The 18,305-nt window shown below is 35.9% G+C and overlaps 1 protein-coding gene across 5 annotated transcripts in view; it reads right to left on the bottom strand.

Annotated features, from left to right (window-relative positions):
* The window catches only part of RAPGEF2 (Rap guanine nucleotide exchange factor 2), a 185,420-nt gene that overhangs the window by 71,434 nt on the left and 95,681 nt on the right, over positions 1 to 18,305 (bottom strand). For 3 of the 5 annotated variants that reach the window (XM_041479890.1, XM_041479889.1, XM_041479887.1), the window contains exons 5-7: positions 17,934 to 18,009; positions 15,739 to 15,906; positions 13,091 to 13,108 (exon numbers count right to left, since the gene is read on the bottom strand). In XM_041479890.1, coding sequence (XP_041335824.1) covers positions 13,091 to 13,108; positions 15,739 to 15,906; positions 17,934 to 18,009 — 262 coding nt within the window. The remainder of the gene's footprint in view (positions 1 to 13,090; positions 13,109 to 15,738; positions 15,907 to 17,933; positions 18,010 to 18,305) is intronic. The other 2 variants (XM_041479888.1, XM_041479891.1) reach the window with 1 other exon arrangement.

Here is an 18,305-nt window from a genome sequence, read left to right as displayed (position 1 = left end):
TATCTTAAACTCGGAAATGTCCCCAGTCACTCCCATTTACACTACACCCTTCCTCACGCTGTATTGCTACAATCATGCTGCAGAGAAGACTTAACAGTTTTTTCAGAGGCAAAAGACACAGGAAAAAAAATTGGATACTAGGAATGTTATGTCATACAATCTGCAGCTGCCTTCCCTCAAATTAACATGTACACTGATAATGAGCTTAGTTTGTTACACATTGATTTCCTTCACTCCTGGCAATGATTGCTAGCAAATGAGGCTACAAAAATTAGTAGAAATGAATTATAGTAATGACGGAGAAGATCCTGAAATAATCCAGTCTATTTTTTTTGCACAATTTTTCGATGGACACAGTTTCGTATACAACACCTTTTTAATTGAATGTATTTACATTTATGGGAGTTTCATGACACTTATGTCCTTGGTCTTCATTATATGCTAAAAGATAAGTTATTCTTTAAATTGTTCAATTACAACAATTAGTTTAGAATTTTGTAAGTCTTTGTCATATGCCAGTGCAACAGACAATTTTAAAACATTAAATTATGCTTAAGCCTTGTAAAAAAGTTTAATGCTGAGCACAATCAATTTTCTGATGAAGTGTTGATTAGAAGTAGCAGAAGTTATGAATTCTAGGAAGCTTAGGCAAACCCTCTCTAGTACAAAATTTAAAAATACTACTTGTTGACAAAGCAATTAAAACCCTCTCCAGTCTGATTGGGTGGCCTTGTGGTTAACACCATGAGCAGAATTTGAGTATTTTATGCTCATGTCAAGAAAAAAATTGAAGTTCTGCCAAAACAGAAACATCTCCCCACCGCAGGAAGGCAGTACACCACTTTCTGAACTCTGTCACACACACAGCTATCAACATGCATCCTCTCTGCATCACCTGATATTTCCAGCTAAAATCCAGCATAGGTTTCTGCGCCATAAGCTTTCACGAGTAACACGGAAACATGATTAAACCCATCAAAATAATAGTGAAACACAAAACTTGCATATAACATTGCCATGAAACACTTTCTTAATACTTATGCTGTTCACCACTATGCACCTCTATTCATCTGTTAGTAAATTAAGCCAGTGCTTTGTCCATGAATGCAAAAAATTTTATTAACCTAATGAAGTTTAATTGATGTTTACATGCATCAGACTGACAAAATTTTTGTGGTTTCCAAAACAGAAAAATAAGCCTCAAAATATGAAAAGTGACATTTATGAAATTAGGTGAAGACAACACCACCCACAGACAATTTGTGAGTCAAAACAGTTTTAAGAATAAATAGTCAACTCCATTTCCCTACTCCTTCCTCCTCAACTGTCACCATTTCCAGGTATGGTGTGACTGTACATACTGTCCCTTTTCAGTTCAGAAAATACTCTCATATAATTTATTTTCAAAAAAAAATTATTAAAGTAGAAGTCCAGTGAATTGTTATAGGTTACGGTGAAAAATGATTGGAATTTAAGTCAGTGTAAAACACAAGAACAATGTATTGTGGAAAGTTTCTATCACAAACAAGTCTAAATACATCACATAAAATCAACCTGCAACTTTCTGTTCATGGGTTTTTCAAAACCCATGTAAGAACTCCTTGCTTAGACTTAAAAATTTGGGGAGAGCAGTAAGGAGGGGTGGGAAGGCAAGACAGTTTTGCAAATGTTTTTAGGCTATTAAAATCTAGTGTCCCTTTATGAGCCACAGAAAAGAACATTAAAAAGCCATTTCACAAGCAACTACAAATGTATGGACATCCTAGGACTACTCCATAGGATTAGGGACTCACAAGCAAAACTGAATTCTAGGTAGAAATTGGTAGAGATCTCAGCAGCATGTATCATCTGACTGTAATGTCTCTCAACTATTTTACATTCTAGAACATCATCTCACAAGGATATCATTCTCCTAAGCAGTGCCAACAATGCCTGGAGTATTAAACCTTCTTAGGTTAATGACAAATGCTGCAACAACAGATTACCTCAATTCCTTAATTTCAAGCATTTACCTGAACTCAAAACTATTTACAGAAGTACTTAAATTTTTATACAGATTACATACACAGAGACCATTTTTTTCCTGAAGTACCTAAAAATCAGAAATTATCGGCACATTTTCCCCTTCCCTTTAAACACAATGTAAAGTATCGTTTCCTTCATGTTCAAATACCTAGTCAAAAGCAAAAAGAACACTCTAAGGTCACCGAATTTACTGCTACTGCATGACTCCAGAAGCTAGAAAAAACATTCACAGTGAAGGGACAATTACACAGATATTACACAGCTGTGTAGGTGGAATAACAGACAGCTAAACTGAAGAGTGCAAGAATGGAGCACATAATTTTAAGGAAAATAAGGCAGACCTATCTTTTTCTCTTATCCTCCTCACTTGGAAAGAAGTTTAAAACTTAAATTTAAGCTCAGGGCTATTGGACACAAAATTGCTAAAGCTCCCCGGAGCATGCTTCTGAATTTTATAATGCTGGTGTTCTCTGCTTCCCACTAACCTTACCAGAGAGATTACTACATGACAATCTGTTGCTCCCATCAGATTTAAAAACACCAACTGAAACCACTAAAAACCCAGAACAATAATTCACTCAAAATGCTACGACACACTTAAATGTCCCATGCAATACATAAGTCTTATTCCAAAGTATTCAGACAAATTTATTGCCAACAATTTAAATCTCTGGCCGTATGACCTGATTTCATGCAAGCGAGCTCCTATTTATCAGCATCAAGCAGACATGGGACAGTCTAGGCATACCTATCCCTATTAGTATTTTCTCAAGAACTTTGAGAACTTTAAATAAAACTGTTGAATACAAGAAAATTACCAAACATGCTCTCCAAGGTACTAAAATACCACTTTGGCCAAAACACACAGATAAATTAACAGTATTCACCACGTTATTTTTTTTTAATTCCTAAGGCCGTGGCACTGCCATCACTGTAACAATGTCCACTGCACAAGTGGTGACACCAAAGCAAGACTTAAAATGGACTGGTGTGTGCTGTTTTGATAACACATTTATTAATGTTACAGACCATTTGCACAAATGCCCTTCTGTTGAACTGCTGCTGCAGATGAATCTATACTCCAGATCTTTAAAATAATGACAAGCCCAGAGCAGTCGGGCAGCTGGGTGGATGTTCCACAGACTGCCAATCTTCCCTCTGACAGCAGACCCATTTGTCACCTTCTGTGCACAGCACAGCAAAGCTTTTATTTGCATGCTGTCCATCTTAAAATGGGAGCAAGTTATAGTATTCAGCTAAAATTCATCTAAATCATTCATAATTTAGTATTCATCTAAACTTGCCATCAAGTCCTCTTATGTTTGTCAACTATGTTAGAACAAATATGAGGAAAACCCATGGATGGTCACTCATCCAAAATGTGACAAGATGTCCTATTTCCAGAATAGCCGTCAAAATCACATATTACATACATATATATGTATGTTTGTTAAGTCACTTTATGTGATGTTTAACTGATTTACCTGTGATTTTTACACAAAACAAAGAGCTCATTCTTACACAAGCCTAAAGTTGAATGCATGGCTTTAAAACTATACATTATCATTATTAAAAAGTTAAAAATTAGGCATAAGCTTTGCAATATTAATTACTTCAGTTGGAAGAATGGTCACAGATTAGTTTCATTTCTTTAACTGTTTCAGTACTTCAGTAGTGGAAAAAATGCATTATGTCAGGATAAATGGAAGTTTTTCCCAACATTTACAAAATTTTCTCACGTTGGTGTAATGACTAGATTTAACAATGGCATATTAATTACATCGGAGAAGGTGAGAATGTGCTTTCTGTTCTTAAACTGGGGAGAAAAGCATGAAAGCAAAACAGCAGACACACTTTTAAGGTCAAGAGTCATTATGTCAAGCATACAGGAGCAGCAAGTTCTCTTTACCAGATCTAAACAGCACTTTGACATCCATACCTGCCGGGGATAAGGTATAACTACTGAGATACAAATCAGCCCACTCTCTTGGAGGAAAAACAAACTAACAAAAAATCCACAAAAACTCCCACATATCACCATGTCCATACCAATTTCACAGCAGGAATCCAGGGACACAAGTCCTTCACTTATGAGAGGCAACCCTAAAATTTCACATTCTCTGTTGTAGAACAATGTAGGAAAACTTCAAAGAAGGTGGATGACAGCATAACCCTTTCATGTGTATCCTACTGCTTCACTGTTAAAATGCAAAAATAAAACTCAGATATTTTTCTGAGGCCAATGAACTGTCCACATTCTATATTGTTAAGGTCATTAGTAGTCTCATTGAAACGTGTTCTGAAATAATTGCAATATTATAAATATTCTGACATATTTGCATTGCAAGGATGATTGTTGTTGCACAGAATTGAATGTATCTGAGACCAACCAAGACAGGGGAACAATTATTTAATGTCTCAATATGAAATATTAATGGATTAAAAACAAACAAACCTCAGAATTTTCAGTCTCCTGTAAATGCCAGCTGGTTTTCTGTTGGTTGTTGTTGTTTATTTATTCATTGGGTGACTTCAGCAGTAGTGAAGGGGCAGTAGTTTTGTTTTAAGCTAATACAATATGCTTTTCTGGGGGCGACAAGGCTGGTGAGGGGCTTGGAACACAAGCCCTGTGAAGAAAAACTGAGGGAGCTGGGCTTGTTTAGCCTGGAGAAAAGGAGACTCAGGGGTGACCTTATCACTCTACAACTCCCAGAAAGGTGGGTGCAGTCAGGTGAAGGTTGGTCTCTTTTTCCAGGCAGCAGCTGACAGAACAAGAGGACAAAGTCTCAAGCTAGACCAAGGGAAATATAGGTTGGATATGAGGGAAAAAATTTTTACAGAAAGAGTGAAAAAATACTGGAATTTTCTGCCTGGGAAGGTGGTGGAGTTGTCATACCTGAATGTGTTTAAAAAAAAACCTGGATGTGGCACTTGGTGCCATGGTTTAATTAAGGTGTTAATGCATGGGTTGGACTCGATAATCTTGAAGGTCTCTTCCAACTTTACAATTCTGCAATTCTGTGTGTGTCTGATTCTAACAGTTTCTTACTTAGAAGTTTTAAAGGAGAATCTGAAATTCTGCTCAAGGTGCAGATGTAGACAGGACCAGCAGAAAACCACCAGACTGCCTGTTCATCTTTTTTAATGTGGACTTGGACATCTCCCAGAGTAGCTTACTACTTTTCTCTGGTGTTTTGAGGAAGTTTAACTTTGAAAGAGCTGGCTGCTGTTAGAGAGAATTTTCACTCACTTCAGCTGTCTGTTGGAAGGAAATAACTTGTTTTTGTCTCCAGTCATAGTCTCATGCCAGGAGACTCTCTGAAGAGCCTACGCCAGGGGTTCCCAATTAAAATCAACACTGAAGAGTTTACTAGTGTAAGATCATTTTCATTTGGGAGAACTCTCTCCTTGTGCCCTTGCATATCCTCTCTTGTGTAATGCACCATGCACTAATATATCTTGAGAGCTTTGTGCCCTGCCTCTAGCAACTGTACAGAAATAATTTATACAGGTCTCTTATCACTAACAACCCCCATGCAATTTCACATGTCCTTTACTTTAAAAATAATTATCAAGCAAAATGAGCCAAATAGGTTTTATATAGGAAAGAAGTCAAACCACGATATCATATCCTTCAAATAAAGAAAACAATATAAAAGTCTAAGAAATGCCCTTTCCCTTTCGTCTTCCCTAATCAAATAAATCAGGAAGCCAACTACCATCACTTGATGGATGTCCCATTAAGCAAATGTAACACTACATTTTTTCCCTTGCAATTACAAGATCAGCTACCTAGATACAGAAGTGTTAAATAAAAATAGGTAGAACTACACCTACCAGACTGAATTTACCTTGTAATTTGGTTCTACACTGTTTCGTATTCCAAGACTGATGTCAGAATTCTTCCTTTTGAAGTGGTCTTTTGTGCACCACAGATCATTTGAAAACTTTAAAACCAGTTAGCTGCAGGCCTTTACATTTACCAAATTAGTGTTCAAGAGTAATACATAATTTAGAAGTAAAATATTTTATATTATAGGACATATATATAATGTATATATATATACACATATAATGAAAAGGTGTGAGAACACAATATGTGTAGGTTTTCTGCCAAGCACATCAACAATACACGTAACACCTGTCAGCTGTTCCAGCTGCATGTTAAAACTTTACTGTCTGAAAATTCAAATACAATTAAGGCTAACCACTCAAACCTAAAGCCCAGCTCCCAATACCCATTACACATACAACAGAATACTAACACTTTAACTAGACCTTACATTAAAAAAAGGGGGGGTTTTAAGGAAAAAAAAAAAAAAAAAAAAAGAAAACATTTAAAAATCTTTCCATCAGAAAAGTGCAAATACAAGGAATTTTAAAAGTGGATAAAAAGTATGTCTACACAATAGGGTGGTGAAGGACAGGGAAAGAATTCACACACAAGCCTTGTGGTAAATTCAAGGTAACTGCCTTGCTTTACTTAGGACTTGCTAGCTCTCCTGAAATGAACTGTTACTCAGTGAAGGACACAAGCATGGATAATGGCATTTACACTCAGCAGGATCTAGCATGGGCCCTGTGATAAACACATCTACCCAATAAAGTTGAAAATGTTTTACCCATCACACATTAGACATGCTCCAGCACCTCAGTGTCCTTTTTGTAGTGAGAGACCCAAAACTTAGCAGAGAATTCCAGGAATGGCCTTACCACTTCTGAGTACAAGGTGACAATCCCTGCTGATCCAGGCCAGAATGCCACTTGCCTTCTTGGAACTTGGATCATTACATTTTCCCCATGTTTCAATTCTATACTTTCTCAGCTGCTTAGGATATTTTAACTATTAAATTTGTTAATTTTTTAGAGTTTTGAAATTCACTCAGCAAAATGATAATTTGAAACTAGTCGAGTCAAATACAAGGCTTTATTAAAAGCACTCAGAAACACCTAACAATACTAATAATTTTATCTTTAAGTCACTATGTCAAGCTCAGGTCACTTAACAGCGGCTCAGATGCTTGGGAAAAAAATGAAGTGACAACTTCTTTCCATCCTTTAGTGGGCAAATAACTGCACTACTATTATCACTCACCATACTGGTCTGTACAGAAATGCCAGCATTGAAAGGATCTGTATTGGCATTCTACAAATATAATATGACAGATCCCATTTCCCCATATGTACTTTATATACAAACAGTTTCTAACTGAACAACCCCATTTTAATGAGGATATCCTTTTATGTATGTATATATTTGCTTTTTTAATTTTCCCCAGTTCTAATCACAGAATCTGCTGAGTTGGAAGGGACTCACAAGGATCGTCAAGTCCAGTTGGTTAAAATGCAACATTTGTATTTAGTTACGTTGTGCAATGATAAATTTAGAAAAGAGATATGAAAAATCCATTTTTCTGCTGCATGAACAACTTTATGCTTTGATGACATACCTCACGTTTAGTTTTATACCCTACATCTCAGAAACACAATCTTTTATACAGTATAAAAGAGCACATCACAAGTCAGTAACAGCAATGAAATTATGCTACTCTGGAAAATCTAGGCTGTTATTAACCAAAGTTTTCTATATGTGTGGTCACTGTCAACTCTACAAGTTGGAAACAGGACCCAGTGTCATTAATATGTGGAAAAAACCCTCAGAAATATTACTGACACTTTAGATGCAGAAAGCACTGCATGGCTTCAATGCTTCTCTAAGCTTCCACTTCAAATCACAATTACAAATCCAGTTATAACATCAATGTGAGCCCTTCCAAAGGGAATGGAAGAACAGTAAATCCCAATGGATATAAGAATTCTGCAGTAAGGATGATGTAATTTATAAAAATAGACAACCTCTGACAGAAGCTGCAAGTTGAGTAAATAACACACTGCATGTCATTAATTTTGCATTAGCTTGCCAGTAGTAATTACTAAAAGGATGATGAACTAACAATTTCACTTTGCTTTGGATGCTATACAAAATAAAATTATAGCATTGTTCATATATTAATAATAATACAAAACTTAATACATGACTTGAAACAGTAACAATCCCTTACAGCACGGATAAAGAAAGGAAGCTGTGAGGCTCAAAGGTGGTGTTTTGCTAGAACACACAGAACACAGGGATGGGAGTTAGTTATTGCCATTGTAACATTACCAGTGGATGCTCTCATGAAGAAACATCCAGCTTCCATTAAAAAAATGGTTACCATGAGCTGCCCAAATCATCTCAAGCATTTTGCATTTCGGGTAAAATTATTCCACAATTTTTGTAGTGTTGCACTTCAAAATGCATCTAACATGTATAACACAGTCACACTCTCCAGGAATTAATGTTACTGGATGTGTTCAAATATACAGACTATGTCTATCTATTTAGTATTTTGTATTACTTCCCATTACGATATGCACACCAAGCTCAACTGCAATCATGAGCATATCATCATCATGGAATAATAAAAGCAGTTGCTTTTGAAATTACACACTAGATTTTGTAGATGAAGAAAATCAACAAATATACTTCCTGGTAAAAGGACACTTGGACTTGACAGTGTTCAGAACTAACACCTTTCTTTTATTAATGGAACAATCAATACATTGTATTTTATTTTCAACATGAACACTAGAAATGTTAAATAAATTATTTTATGCTGTTTTGTTATTAATAGAGAAAATATGTTTGGGCAAACAAGCATGCATTATTTATACTAACATGTTTAAAACTTTGCATACCATGCTACTTCTCATCAGCAATACTCTGCAAATTTAGGTGTGTACATAATTATGTTTTTCTGCTGACATTACTTAAATTAATTTGTGTCATAACCAGGAACAGAGTTCAGTTCAACTTTTACTTAAAAATAAATCAAGCAACCTTCTTGCTTTCATTTTGCCTACGCCACGAAGAAGAATCTTCTCAGCTTCCTTCCTCTTCACATTTTTCCTCTATCTGGGGAAAATCAGTTACCAGCAAGTTCCAAAACTGAATCTATTTAAATAAGTCCAGGTACCATAAATTATATGAGTCTCTAAATTCAAAATCCTTGAACATCCTGTGCTCCAAACATTTCTGACAACCAAGTGCATTTGTTCCCACTTGTTTCTCTGCGCACGATTTTCCTTTGTAAATACACTTGCAACATTTCTAAGGTCAAGGATGCTTAAAAAATTGTTTTTCCCCCCAACCTCTACACATCCTTTACACCTTTTCACAAAGTCAAGCTTTCATTGTGTCTATCTCACTTTCTTGCCCATTGTCCCACCAAATAATTTTCTTAGATGTGGTTCTTTCTTCCTGAAAGCAAGCTTTTCTTATTGTTCATGGGAATACTCATGACTGAGTCTGCTGTTTGTGTTTTGTTTTATTAAGTGATCTTGTATTAGAATGGAAGTTCTATGTATTTGTAAAAATCATCAGGAGCATTAAAAGCTGCAGCTATTTACAGGTTTGAAAGATTTGACAGTGTTCCTTTAAACAGATTTATTGTAGACAGGGTGTCTAGCAACTGTTTCTACTGATTCAAACTAATTTAAAAGAAGTGAAATTCCACAAGACAACTAAGTATGCTATGACACTGGCATCAATTTACTATGTAAAATACAATGCACTAACATGAATGCAGTTTATCAAGCTACATCACAATACTGCAAAGTCCACACTGTTGAAAAACAAGCACACGTGAGGTATTTCATGATCATGATCATATGGAGTGTGGTCCATGGAAGGACATATTTTACAACATAAGCAAACATGCAGAGAAGCAATGCTATTCAGCTGGGTTTGAACGTTAAACATCATCCCAAATTATAGTGGACTTCTGTAACAAAGGGCTAAAAATTGAATTCACTTCTTGGATTACATCTACTGTGTTAACAACCAGAAAACAATGCTTGTTATCTTATAAACTTCCAAATCACTTCAGCAGCCACACACTGAATAAAGGAAAACAGCCAGGGTTTTGCATCAAATTCAGGCAGGAAAAAAAAAAAAAGAAAAAAAAAAGAAAAAAGGCTTTTTTAAAAATCCTTCCTAAATGTAGCAATACGATATACAACAGTTTTATTATGTCATTTTGTAGACAAAAGAAAGGTAAAGGCAAATTTGTTTTCTAAAACAGAACAATCAGAACTTAAATTTTCAGTCCAGGTATTTTAGATTCTTGGCAGACAATGAGAATCCAAACCTTTTCAGGGAAAAAAAGGCTACTTTGCCAATGCTTTGCACTATTAGTTTTAAAAGAAGATAGGGGCAGGAAGAAAGTTTTCTACAATTTGCTACTAAGTGAGTAGGCTCTAATCCTTTTCTAAAAATAGCACACACACAAAAAAAAATCTAGAAAAAAGTCTCACGCTTATTTTTTTCAGGGACTCATGGCTGCAGATCAGATTTGACTCAGCAACATTAGACATGGTAGAATTTCCAGCCCTCCTCTCATTCACATTTTCAGTCAACTCCTTCAAATAAAATCCAGAAGGAATACTTGTCTGCCCTAAACACATCTGACAGTGCTCCACAGCAGTGTGTGAGGATAAAATTGTTACATGCCTGTAACTGGGGTGGAAGCTGGGGTTATCGATGGCTCGGTGCCCACTGCTCATTTCTTTCCAACACCGGATAAAGGGATTGTCACCCCACGTGAATCTCAAGCTGAATGGGATAAGGAAGGCTACCAAAGGCAGAGAGCCCTTTTGCAGCGATTTCAGCAGCTGGCTGACAATGCACTAGCAGCAAATTTCATAAGCCTGTTAACTAATTCAAATCTAGAGAGATTCGCACAGAGTAAAACACCACACACCATCTTTCTGTTCAGGGCTATCAGCAGGTGCTTCAGTATAATTCTTACAGGCCTACCTGCATCTCTTTAAATACACCCCAGTAAGATTTGATGCTTGGCCTTTAGCAAAGTAAAGACTACACTACAGACTAGTAAAAGCCTATATCTCAGTTTACAAACCAAGTCTCGAGAGACACAGACTATCTCAAACCAGGCAGTTACAAATTACACTGCTTGTAATCTCTATGCCACTAAAGAACAGCTCCTTATTTTGGACAAAGTGATTTTTCCTTTATGAGCTTGTGTCAATTTATGCCAAATATTCCGTACATTACATACAGAATAGCCAGCTCAGCAGCACTGAGACCGAGCATGACTAATTCTTCACAGATGCATTGAAGCAGCCACAAAGTTTACTGGCAGTAAGATATTACAAGACAGTCTATCCCTTATTAAAATCATTCCATAGGTGACTACTCACTTTTAAAGTCAACAACAAACAACAGTCTAAAGCAAAAGTAAAACCATGTAGGTTCTCCGGAGAATGGGTTCACAGATGTTTCAGTCAAATCATTCTAAACAAAATCTTTACACCAAAAATATGATGTAACCTTAAGTACAGCTACACACAGAAAGAAAATCCACATTCAGAAGTTAAAATCCTATTTCTGCTATTAAGTATGGGAGCATTAACACTAATTTACTTAAAGATGTTTCTGATACATGAGAAGCACAAGCAAGCATTTGCTAGATTCAGTTGAGAGCAGCTCAAACTTATCAGCCTTGGGTTTTTTTTTTTCTTCTCAAAAAAGAACTGATCAATTTTACCAAACTATAAAGGTGGTAAAAAAAGGATGTAATTTTATCTGTGTGGTAAAACACATTCATTTCATTTCCATATGCAACAAAGTTTCTATTTTTCTTACCCTAGAAACCACCAACACTTGTTCTAAAAGTAACAAGCCTAAGTACCGATACTCAGCGTTAGATTTCACTTCAAATGATATTTCAAACATTAGGGTAAGTTATAAAATACTACAAAGTCTTTCAAATCCCTACCATAATGTGAGAAGTACATTATCAGTCTTAAACATAGTGTTTTAGTGACCAGAGGTTACTTAGGATCATGCCACTGGAAAACTGGGGTGCACTGATCTGAAGGTAAGGAACTGGGGTCCTAAAAGAAGTGTACTATACATTTTGAAGGAAGACAGCATTTCAGCCCAGAAATGGGCTGAATATTTCTGGTCTATGATACCAAAAATATATTGAAATTTGACCTAAGTTTTAGATAAATGAATTTAACAATGTGGCACAGGAGGAACTTTTAAAATGAACACATTTCCTGATAAAAAAAAATACCAGGAGAATTGACTAAAGCAATGTTTGAAGAAAGGGAGAATTTTTAACCTAAAAAAATTACCAAGTTTCAATTTGTTTTCAGCTCTATCGCAAGAGATTTCTCAAACATAAAAGTGAGGACATTCAACAATTTGATAATACACATTCTTATGAAACAGTGTATCTGATGGATGCTCTGAATTTATTTTGGCATTGACAAGTGCAACTGCAAATGCCACTTAAGTTCAAAAGATGCCACTCAGATCTTCAGATCACTTTGAGTGCATTTGAGGTCTGACATCAGGAAAAACTTCCATATTTTGTTTGGTTTGGTACCATTCCAAGATACTTGACTTATTTGGGCACTTTCTTCTCCCCAGTTTGGCAAAGCTGTGTTTCAGATAATGGCCATTCAGACATATTTTGCCAAGAAAATCCAGACTCTTTATACTGAGTCAGTAGAAACCATCAGAATGGACGACAAGCAAGAAACACCATAGCAAAGACCTTTTTAGTTTCATTACTGCTCATCCTGTCACACTCCACTTCCCCCTTTTACTGAGATACAGGTACTAAACAGTGACAGGGGGCCAATTTTTTAAGTCAAAATCAAAGATTAAGTCCTCTGAGTCATGAAGGAGATACTTGAGTAAAGCGTCTGCCAAACACTAAATATTTTATATAGACCCTTTGTTTATAGTTCTAATTTCCTAAACATCACAGGATGCCAAAGCAAGGAAGGTCAATCAAGCTGGGCAAGAGACATCGTGCTGTCAGTAAATTTCACCATCACACAGGTATTTCTATATCACAGTGAGATTGCTGAACTATCAAAGCAAAGGCTAGAAGGCAATTTTAGTCATAATGTCGCATCAGTATTGTGGCATCACACTGCAAACCCGCAAGTAAATTGTTAGTGGACCATACACAGTAAGTTACAATACCTGAGGTTTAGTGCATTCCTGTGAGCCAAAATGAAATGAATGCCATATAGGAGGAAAGGAAAAGATGAACATTATCAGACATGCCATAGTACATTCCACCACTATGAAGATAATGTTAAAATCATGTTAATGAGGGTCCACCATCCCATATAAGTTGGCTCTGCTGCAGAAAGCCATGCTGCAACTGAGAGCACTGCATTTCATTTTTAATTCTTGAAAACCACACCATGCATCTGCATTTCGCTCTATGCTTTTATGCTACAGAAAACTTTCTTCAGAAAATACTGTTTGAACCTTCTGAAGAAAAGCATTCAGAGTCTACTGCAAATAAAGCATAATTATTTATCAACAACCGAAATAATTCTACATGCTAACTCTATGAATTATGGGTAAGAAAATTACACATTGTGAAGATTTTGAGGATACTATGAAAGGAGCTTTATTACTTTAAGTTTCATATACGTAACACCTAAACTAGTACACATGCACATGGAAGAGCAAACTTGAAAAAAATTCTATCATATTAATCTTTTTTCAATTTAATTGAATTTAATGCTTCAATTTTTTAAAAAAATGTAAAAAGTAGAAACAAAGATGACAACCTGACAGATGCTGACCAAAGAATGATACACAACAAGTCCACAAGATATGTGCTATGTCTTGAATTCCTATGTGTTTCCAAAAAAATTCTGCTTTTATTCAGTCAATTTTTCAAGAAATTAAGACCAATAAAATGAGGTCAATGGACAAAAAATAGGAAGGGCAAAAAGACAATGCAGCCTGTAACATGTATGGTTAAAGCAATAGAAGTAACATTGCTAGTGGAAGTGAATGAGGGAATAATGTCTACAAGATCACCAAATACTGTAAAAATAGGAGGAAATGGACCAGCATGAAGAGTCACTAAATGCAGTTCATACATTTTAAAATTCATTTGAGCTTATTTGACTCTATTTGCCTTGATAAAAATAATAAAGCCAGACATAAGCATTATATTACACTTGGAAAAGCAACATTTTACTACAATTATTGTAAATTTTACAGTTTATTTGGCAATCTCTTCCATCTTAATGTGAAATCTCACTTGCAATGGATTTCCCAGCACATACACAAAACCATTATGAACTTGTACAACAGAATAGCACAGGATGGACTTTTGCTTTTAGTACCAGTTAAGCTTACAAAAACTCATCAGGCACACCTAAAGTGAAATTTATACAACAGGCAAGGACCTATGAATGCAAACGGCACTGTGTAATCTAAATATTGCCCTTCTAGTATTGGGCACAAATCACACTACAACTGTTTGCTAAGCACAACACACACATCTAAATAATAAGAACAAAAGTAATTCTTTCTGTAATTCCTACAAAGTACGATACCTCTTTTTCTTTTTTTTTTTTTTTTCCAAATACAGGCCAGTAAAATGTTTTATTTTCAAACCAAGTCAACTGGCTCAATTCACCTTAAATCTAGAGGCAATTAAAACTGCACTGAAAATTAAACCACTAAAAGCTGTTGTATAAACAAAACCAAATTGTTGGCATAAAATGTAATTATTCAAGTCATGAGGAAAAGCCTGTATAATTAACAGATGTAATCAAACATCTACACACTTACAGACACACACTGAATATACAGTGAACTGGCAAACAAGTCAAGGAATAAAGGGTAAGGAAAGAAAAACTGAAAAAGCTAATAACTGCATTCTACCAATTATGGCATTTTAAAATCACCAGAATTCTCATCCTGCAAATTTATATGTATACGGCTTACAATGTACAAAATTCAGCCCATGGAACTCAATGAGATTAAATATGCACAAAGTCATTTATGCCCATGCCTTTATGGTTCTACCAGATTTAGAGCTTAAACAAATAAATGAGAGGCAAAGACAAACAGCTTTTTCCGTATTTTGCTCACAGTTGTAATCAACGCAAAACCAACATATAAATCTAATAGAGCTTTTCTCAGTTTAAAAGCCATATAAAATATTTCATAGAAAAAATTTTAACTATTAGTTTATTTTCATCTCCAGTGAAAGTCTGGAAACATATATAGATTCCCTCCCTCACCCCCTAAAGCAATCAAGTAAAATGACTAAATTATTTCCTCCTTCATGGGCCAACAATATAGCTCACTAAAATCCAAGTATAAAGGGTAAATACCGTCAGAAGTTAATTTCAATTTTACATTTCAGTTCTCGATTCCAAAAAGAAATGACAGATTTAACCCAATTTGGCGTACTGCAACGCAGCACAGTCCTTTTCAGGCAACACCTGTTATCACATATGTGAATGAGTGCTTCACTAACTGACCTTTTAACACAGTACACTGAACTAATTCTACTGTAACTTAATAGAAAAGGAAATGAGAACAGAATTTCCTTAACTATTTCCCATAATGATTGGAACATTAAAAAATAATACATGACATTCACAGTCATAAGAAACGTACTTTCACCTCTGAACTAAGATGCAAGCTGCACACATGTTCACGTACTGATGGAGCCACATTCACAGTGATCTTGAAGGGAAACCTCCCCATAGAAGCACACTTGAAAGATACCAGCAAGTTTAGCCATTCTCCCCGTGTTTTAGTAGTTTTCCTGTTTGTCTTTTTGTGAACCATAAATACAGACAGCTTACCGTATGGTAGCCTCTAGGTAGAGGTGGCTTCCCCACAGGATAAGGGTCAACGGTATCAATAATTGTTTGTCGCTCCCCTTTCTGGTTGATTTTCCTAAATCTTCTTCGAGATTGCCTGTGAGATGCTTGACGTTGGAAATACTCCTCATTTTCTTCCATGTAATCAACCTACAACAGATGCAAGAGAGTGTCTCTTTCCCCGCAAGAGAGAAAACTGTTCCCTCTTGTTTGAAACAGAAGAAATCCTATTTTTAAAAAGCAGCAGCCAGATTTGAGTTTGCTGCATTTTCAGCACTAAGTGTGAAATCACTACTAAAAAAGAAATAGAAGAACATTAGTATGAAAAGAATCACAGAATATGATCACTTGTCAAAAATGGCAGAAGTTAAGTTCTCCCTTCTTCACCCCTTACTTACACTTGCAGAAATACAAACATTTCACCAATCAATACATTCCAGAAAGGAAACTGGTACAAAAGAACACTTGCCTGTTTCCCTATTGACATGTATTCAGATTCATGGCAAAAGCTTCACTCTTCAGGCAGGACTGGTTTTATTTTATTTATTTATTATTTCAAATATTTTGAAGGCATAAAAGGATTTCTAACAGACAGTTTCCCTGTCTACAGAGTTTGAAGACTACTTTACTACAAAACAGTATGCTGCCATGAAAATACTTGAACTAATAATTCTGGTTTTCCCAGAAGAGAATGATCTTTTTGCAGTAATTTGGATGAAAATCAACATCTCTTCTGTGTTTACCCTAACTAATAGAAACCTTACTCGAGTTATTTGAGACTAACAAGGAAATGAATAAAAGAATCACAGCTTCCAGCACTGTCTACATGTCTAGTTCCATCCCTCAGGATGAGAGATGAGGCACCTCACAAGGTCCCTGCACATTTTTCAACGAGGAAATGTTAGACAAAATACTCCTATGAATTTGCAGCTTATCCATGTCAGAAGCGTCACACATCAGTCAGCCCGAGTGACAAAGCACAGCTTTCAGTGCACTAACTCAAACGCATGAGCACAGCCCCTGGCTCACCAGAAGAGCAAGCAGTTTACCCCTCTGTAGGGAGGATCTGTTTCACGTCTGACACCTTCACACTCACACCCTGCTACACCTCTTGTGTGCCCAAACAACTCTGGGGATAGGATTCTTTTTATTCAAAATACAATTACTCCTTTGAGAGCCTGAGTGAAGTGTTCAATTTCATCTTTCCAGAACTGTAGAGGTTACATTTTCTGGCAAACACTTGCCTCTGACCTAACATTATCCATCAGCCAAAAAATTTCTTGTTGTTTAGTCATCTCCTTTCCCAATACCTATCTTTATACCACTCTTCCTTATAACTTAAGAAGAAATGCATGTGGAACAGGCAGACATTTACACAGGTACAACCAGTGCAATTGTGTACTTCTAGAAAACAAAACTGGAACAACAAACTGTTTCCCAAATGGTCAGATGTGAGTTACACAAACTGGTAATAAACAAGCACAATCCTAAAGTAATACCACATTTTCCCGAGCTTCCACAGGTTTTACAGAAAATGTTACTTTTGAGGGAAAAAAATGGTCAGTATCACAGTCTATATTTAAGCTATCTATATGGCTTAGATAACTGTCATGCCTGTATTATAAACTGATCTGTATCTCTGCGACAGAGAAAAAAAAACTAGCCCACCAATTCTGCATTTGTTCAGATGATGTGCCCTGAGGTGCCAACTAAAAGTTTTAAGCCTGTGAACCCTCAGAGACAATGTTCTGCCACTGGACTACAGCAGATGCTGCTAACAAAATACCCTCACCATCACCCAGGAAGGTTGACAGAATTTTAAAACATTCAAATTTATTCTTAAAAACCTGAGACGGTTGAGATTAAATTTAACTCAAACATTAATTACTTAAACTAACCTGAGCTTAATACTTTAAAGCATCTATGTTTACCAATAATAATAATAAAGCTGTTTAAAAAAAAAAAAACCACAAACTATTCTGCCAGCACAAGAAAACTTCAGTTTTACAAGAAATCTGAAAAAGTAAATGTAAGAACAATAAAAATTATAGGTATGACATCTTATATTTATTAAAAGATCATGTGGAAACCAGAAAATCGCAAGTCTTATTGGAAGCTGAAGTGTTACCAAAGCTGGTCTGTAAAATTTGAAAGCAACTGACTGAAAATATTCTTACCACAATCATTTCAGATGGCTCTAAAACAATGCATTCACACCCACGTCGGAAGCTGCCGGCAGAACGCTTGCCAAAACTGAAAACCAAAAAATATTTCAGTTAGAAAAGAAATATAAGCTATAACAGAATTCATAAGCATTTTAAATCTTAGCCAGCTATTGCAAAGCAGAGAAAAAACATACATACCTGTGCACGGTACAAGTTTCATGCATATGTCCTTTGACAAGTAACTGCGAGCCAAGGACACTGAGAGCTGTGTATTTTGTATTCACATATTTCCCTAAGAGTATTTGCTAAATAAGTCTATTTAGACCCAAACAAGTGTCAATCAAGAGCTGTCTACTGAAGAGGCACGGTTGATTCTGAACTGCA

This window comes from Pyrgilauda ruficollis, unplaced genomic scaffold (genome assembly GCF_017590135.1).
Source record: "Pyrgilauda ruficollis isolate IOZ18807 unplaced genomic scaffold, ASM1759013v1 scaffold5, whole genome shotgun sequence".
Taxonomy (NCBI): Eukaryota; Metazoa; Chordata; class Aves; order Passeriformes; family Passeridae; genus Pyrgilauda; species Pyrgilauda ruficollis.
This window is presented reverse-complemented; position numbering and strand designations above follow the sequence as displayed.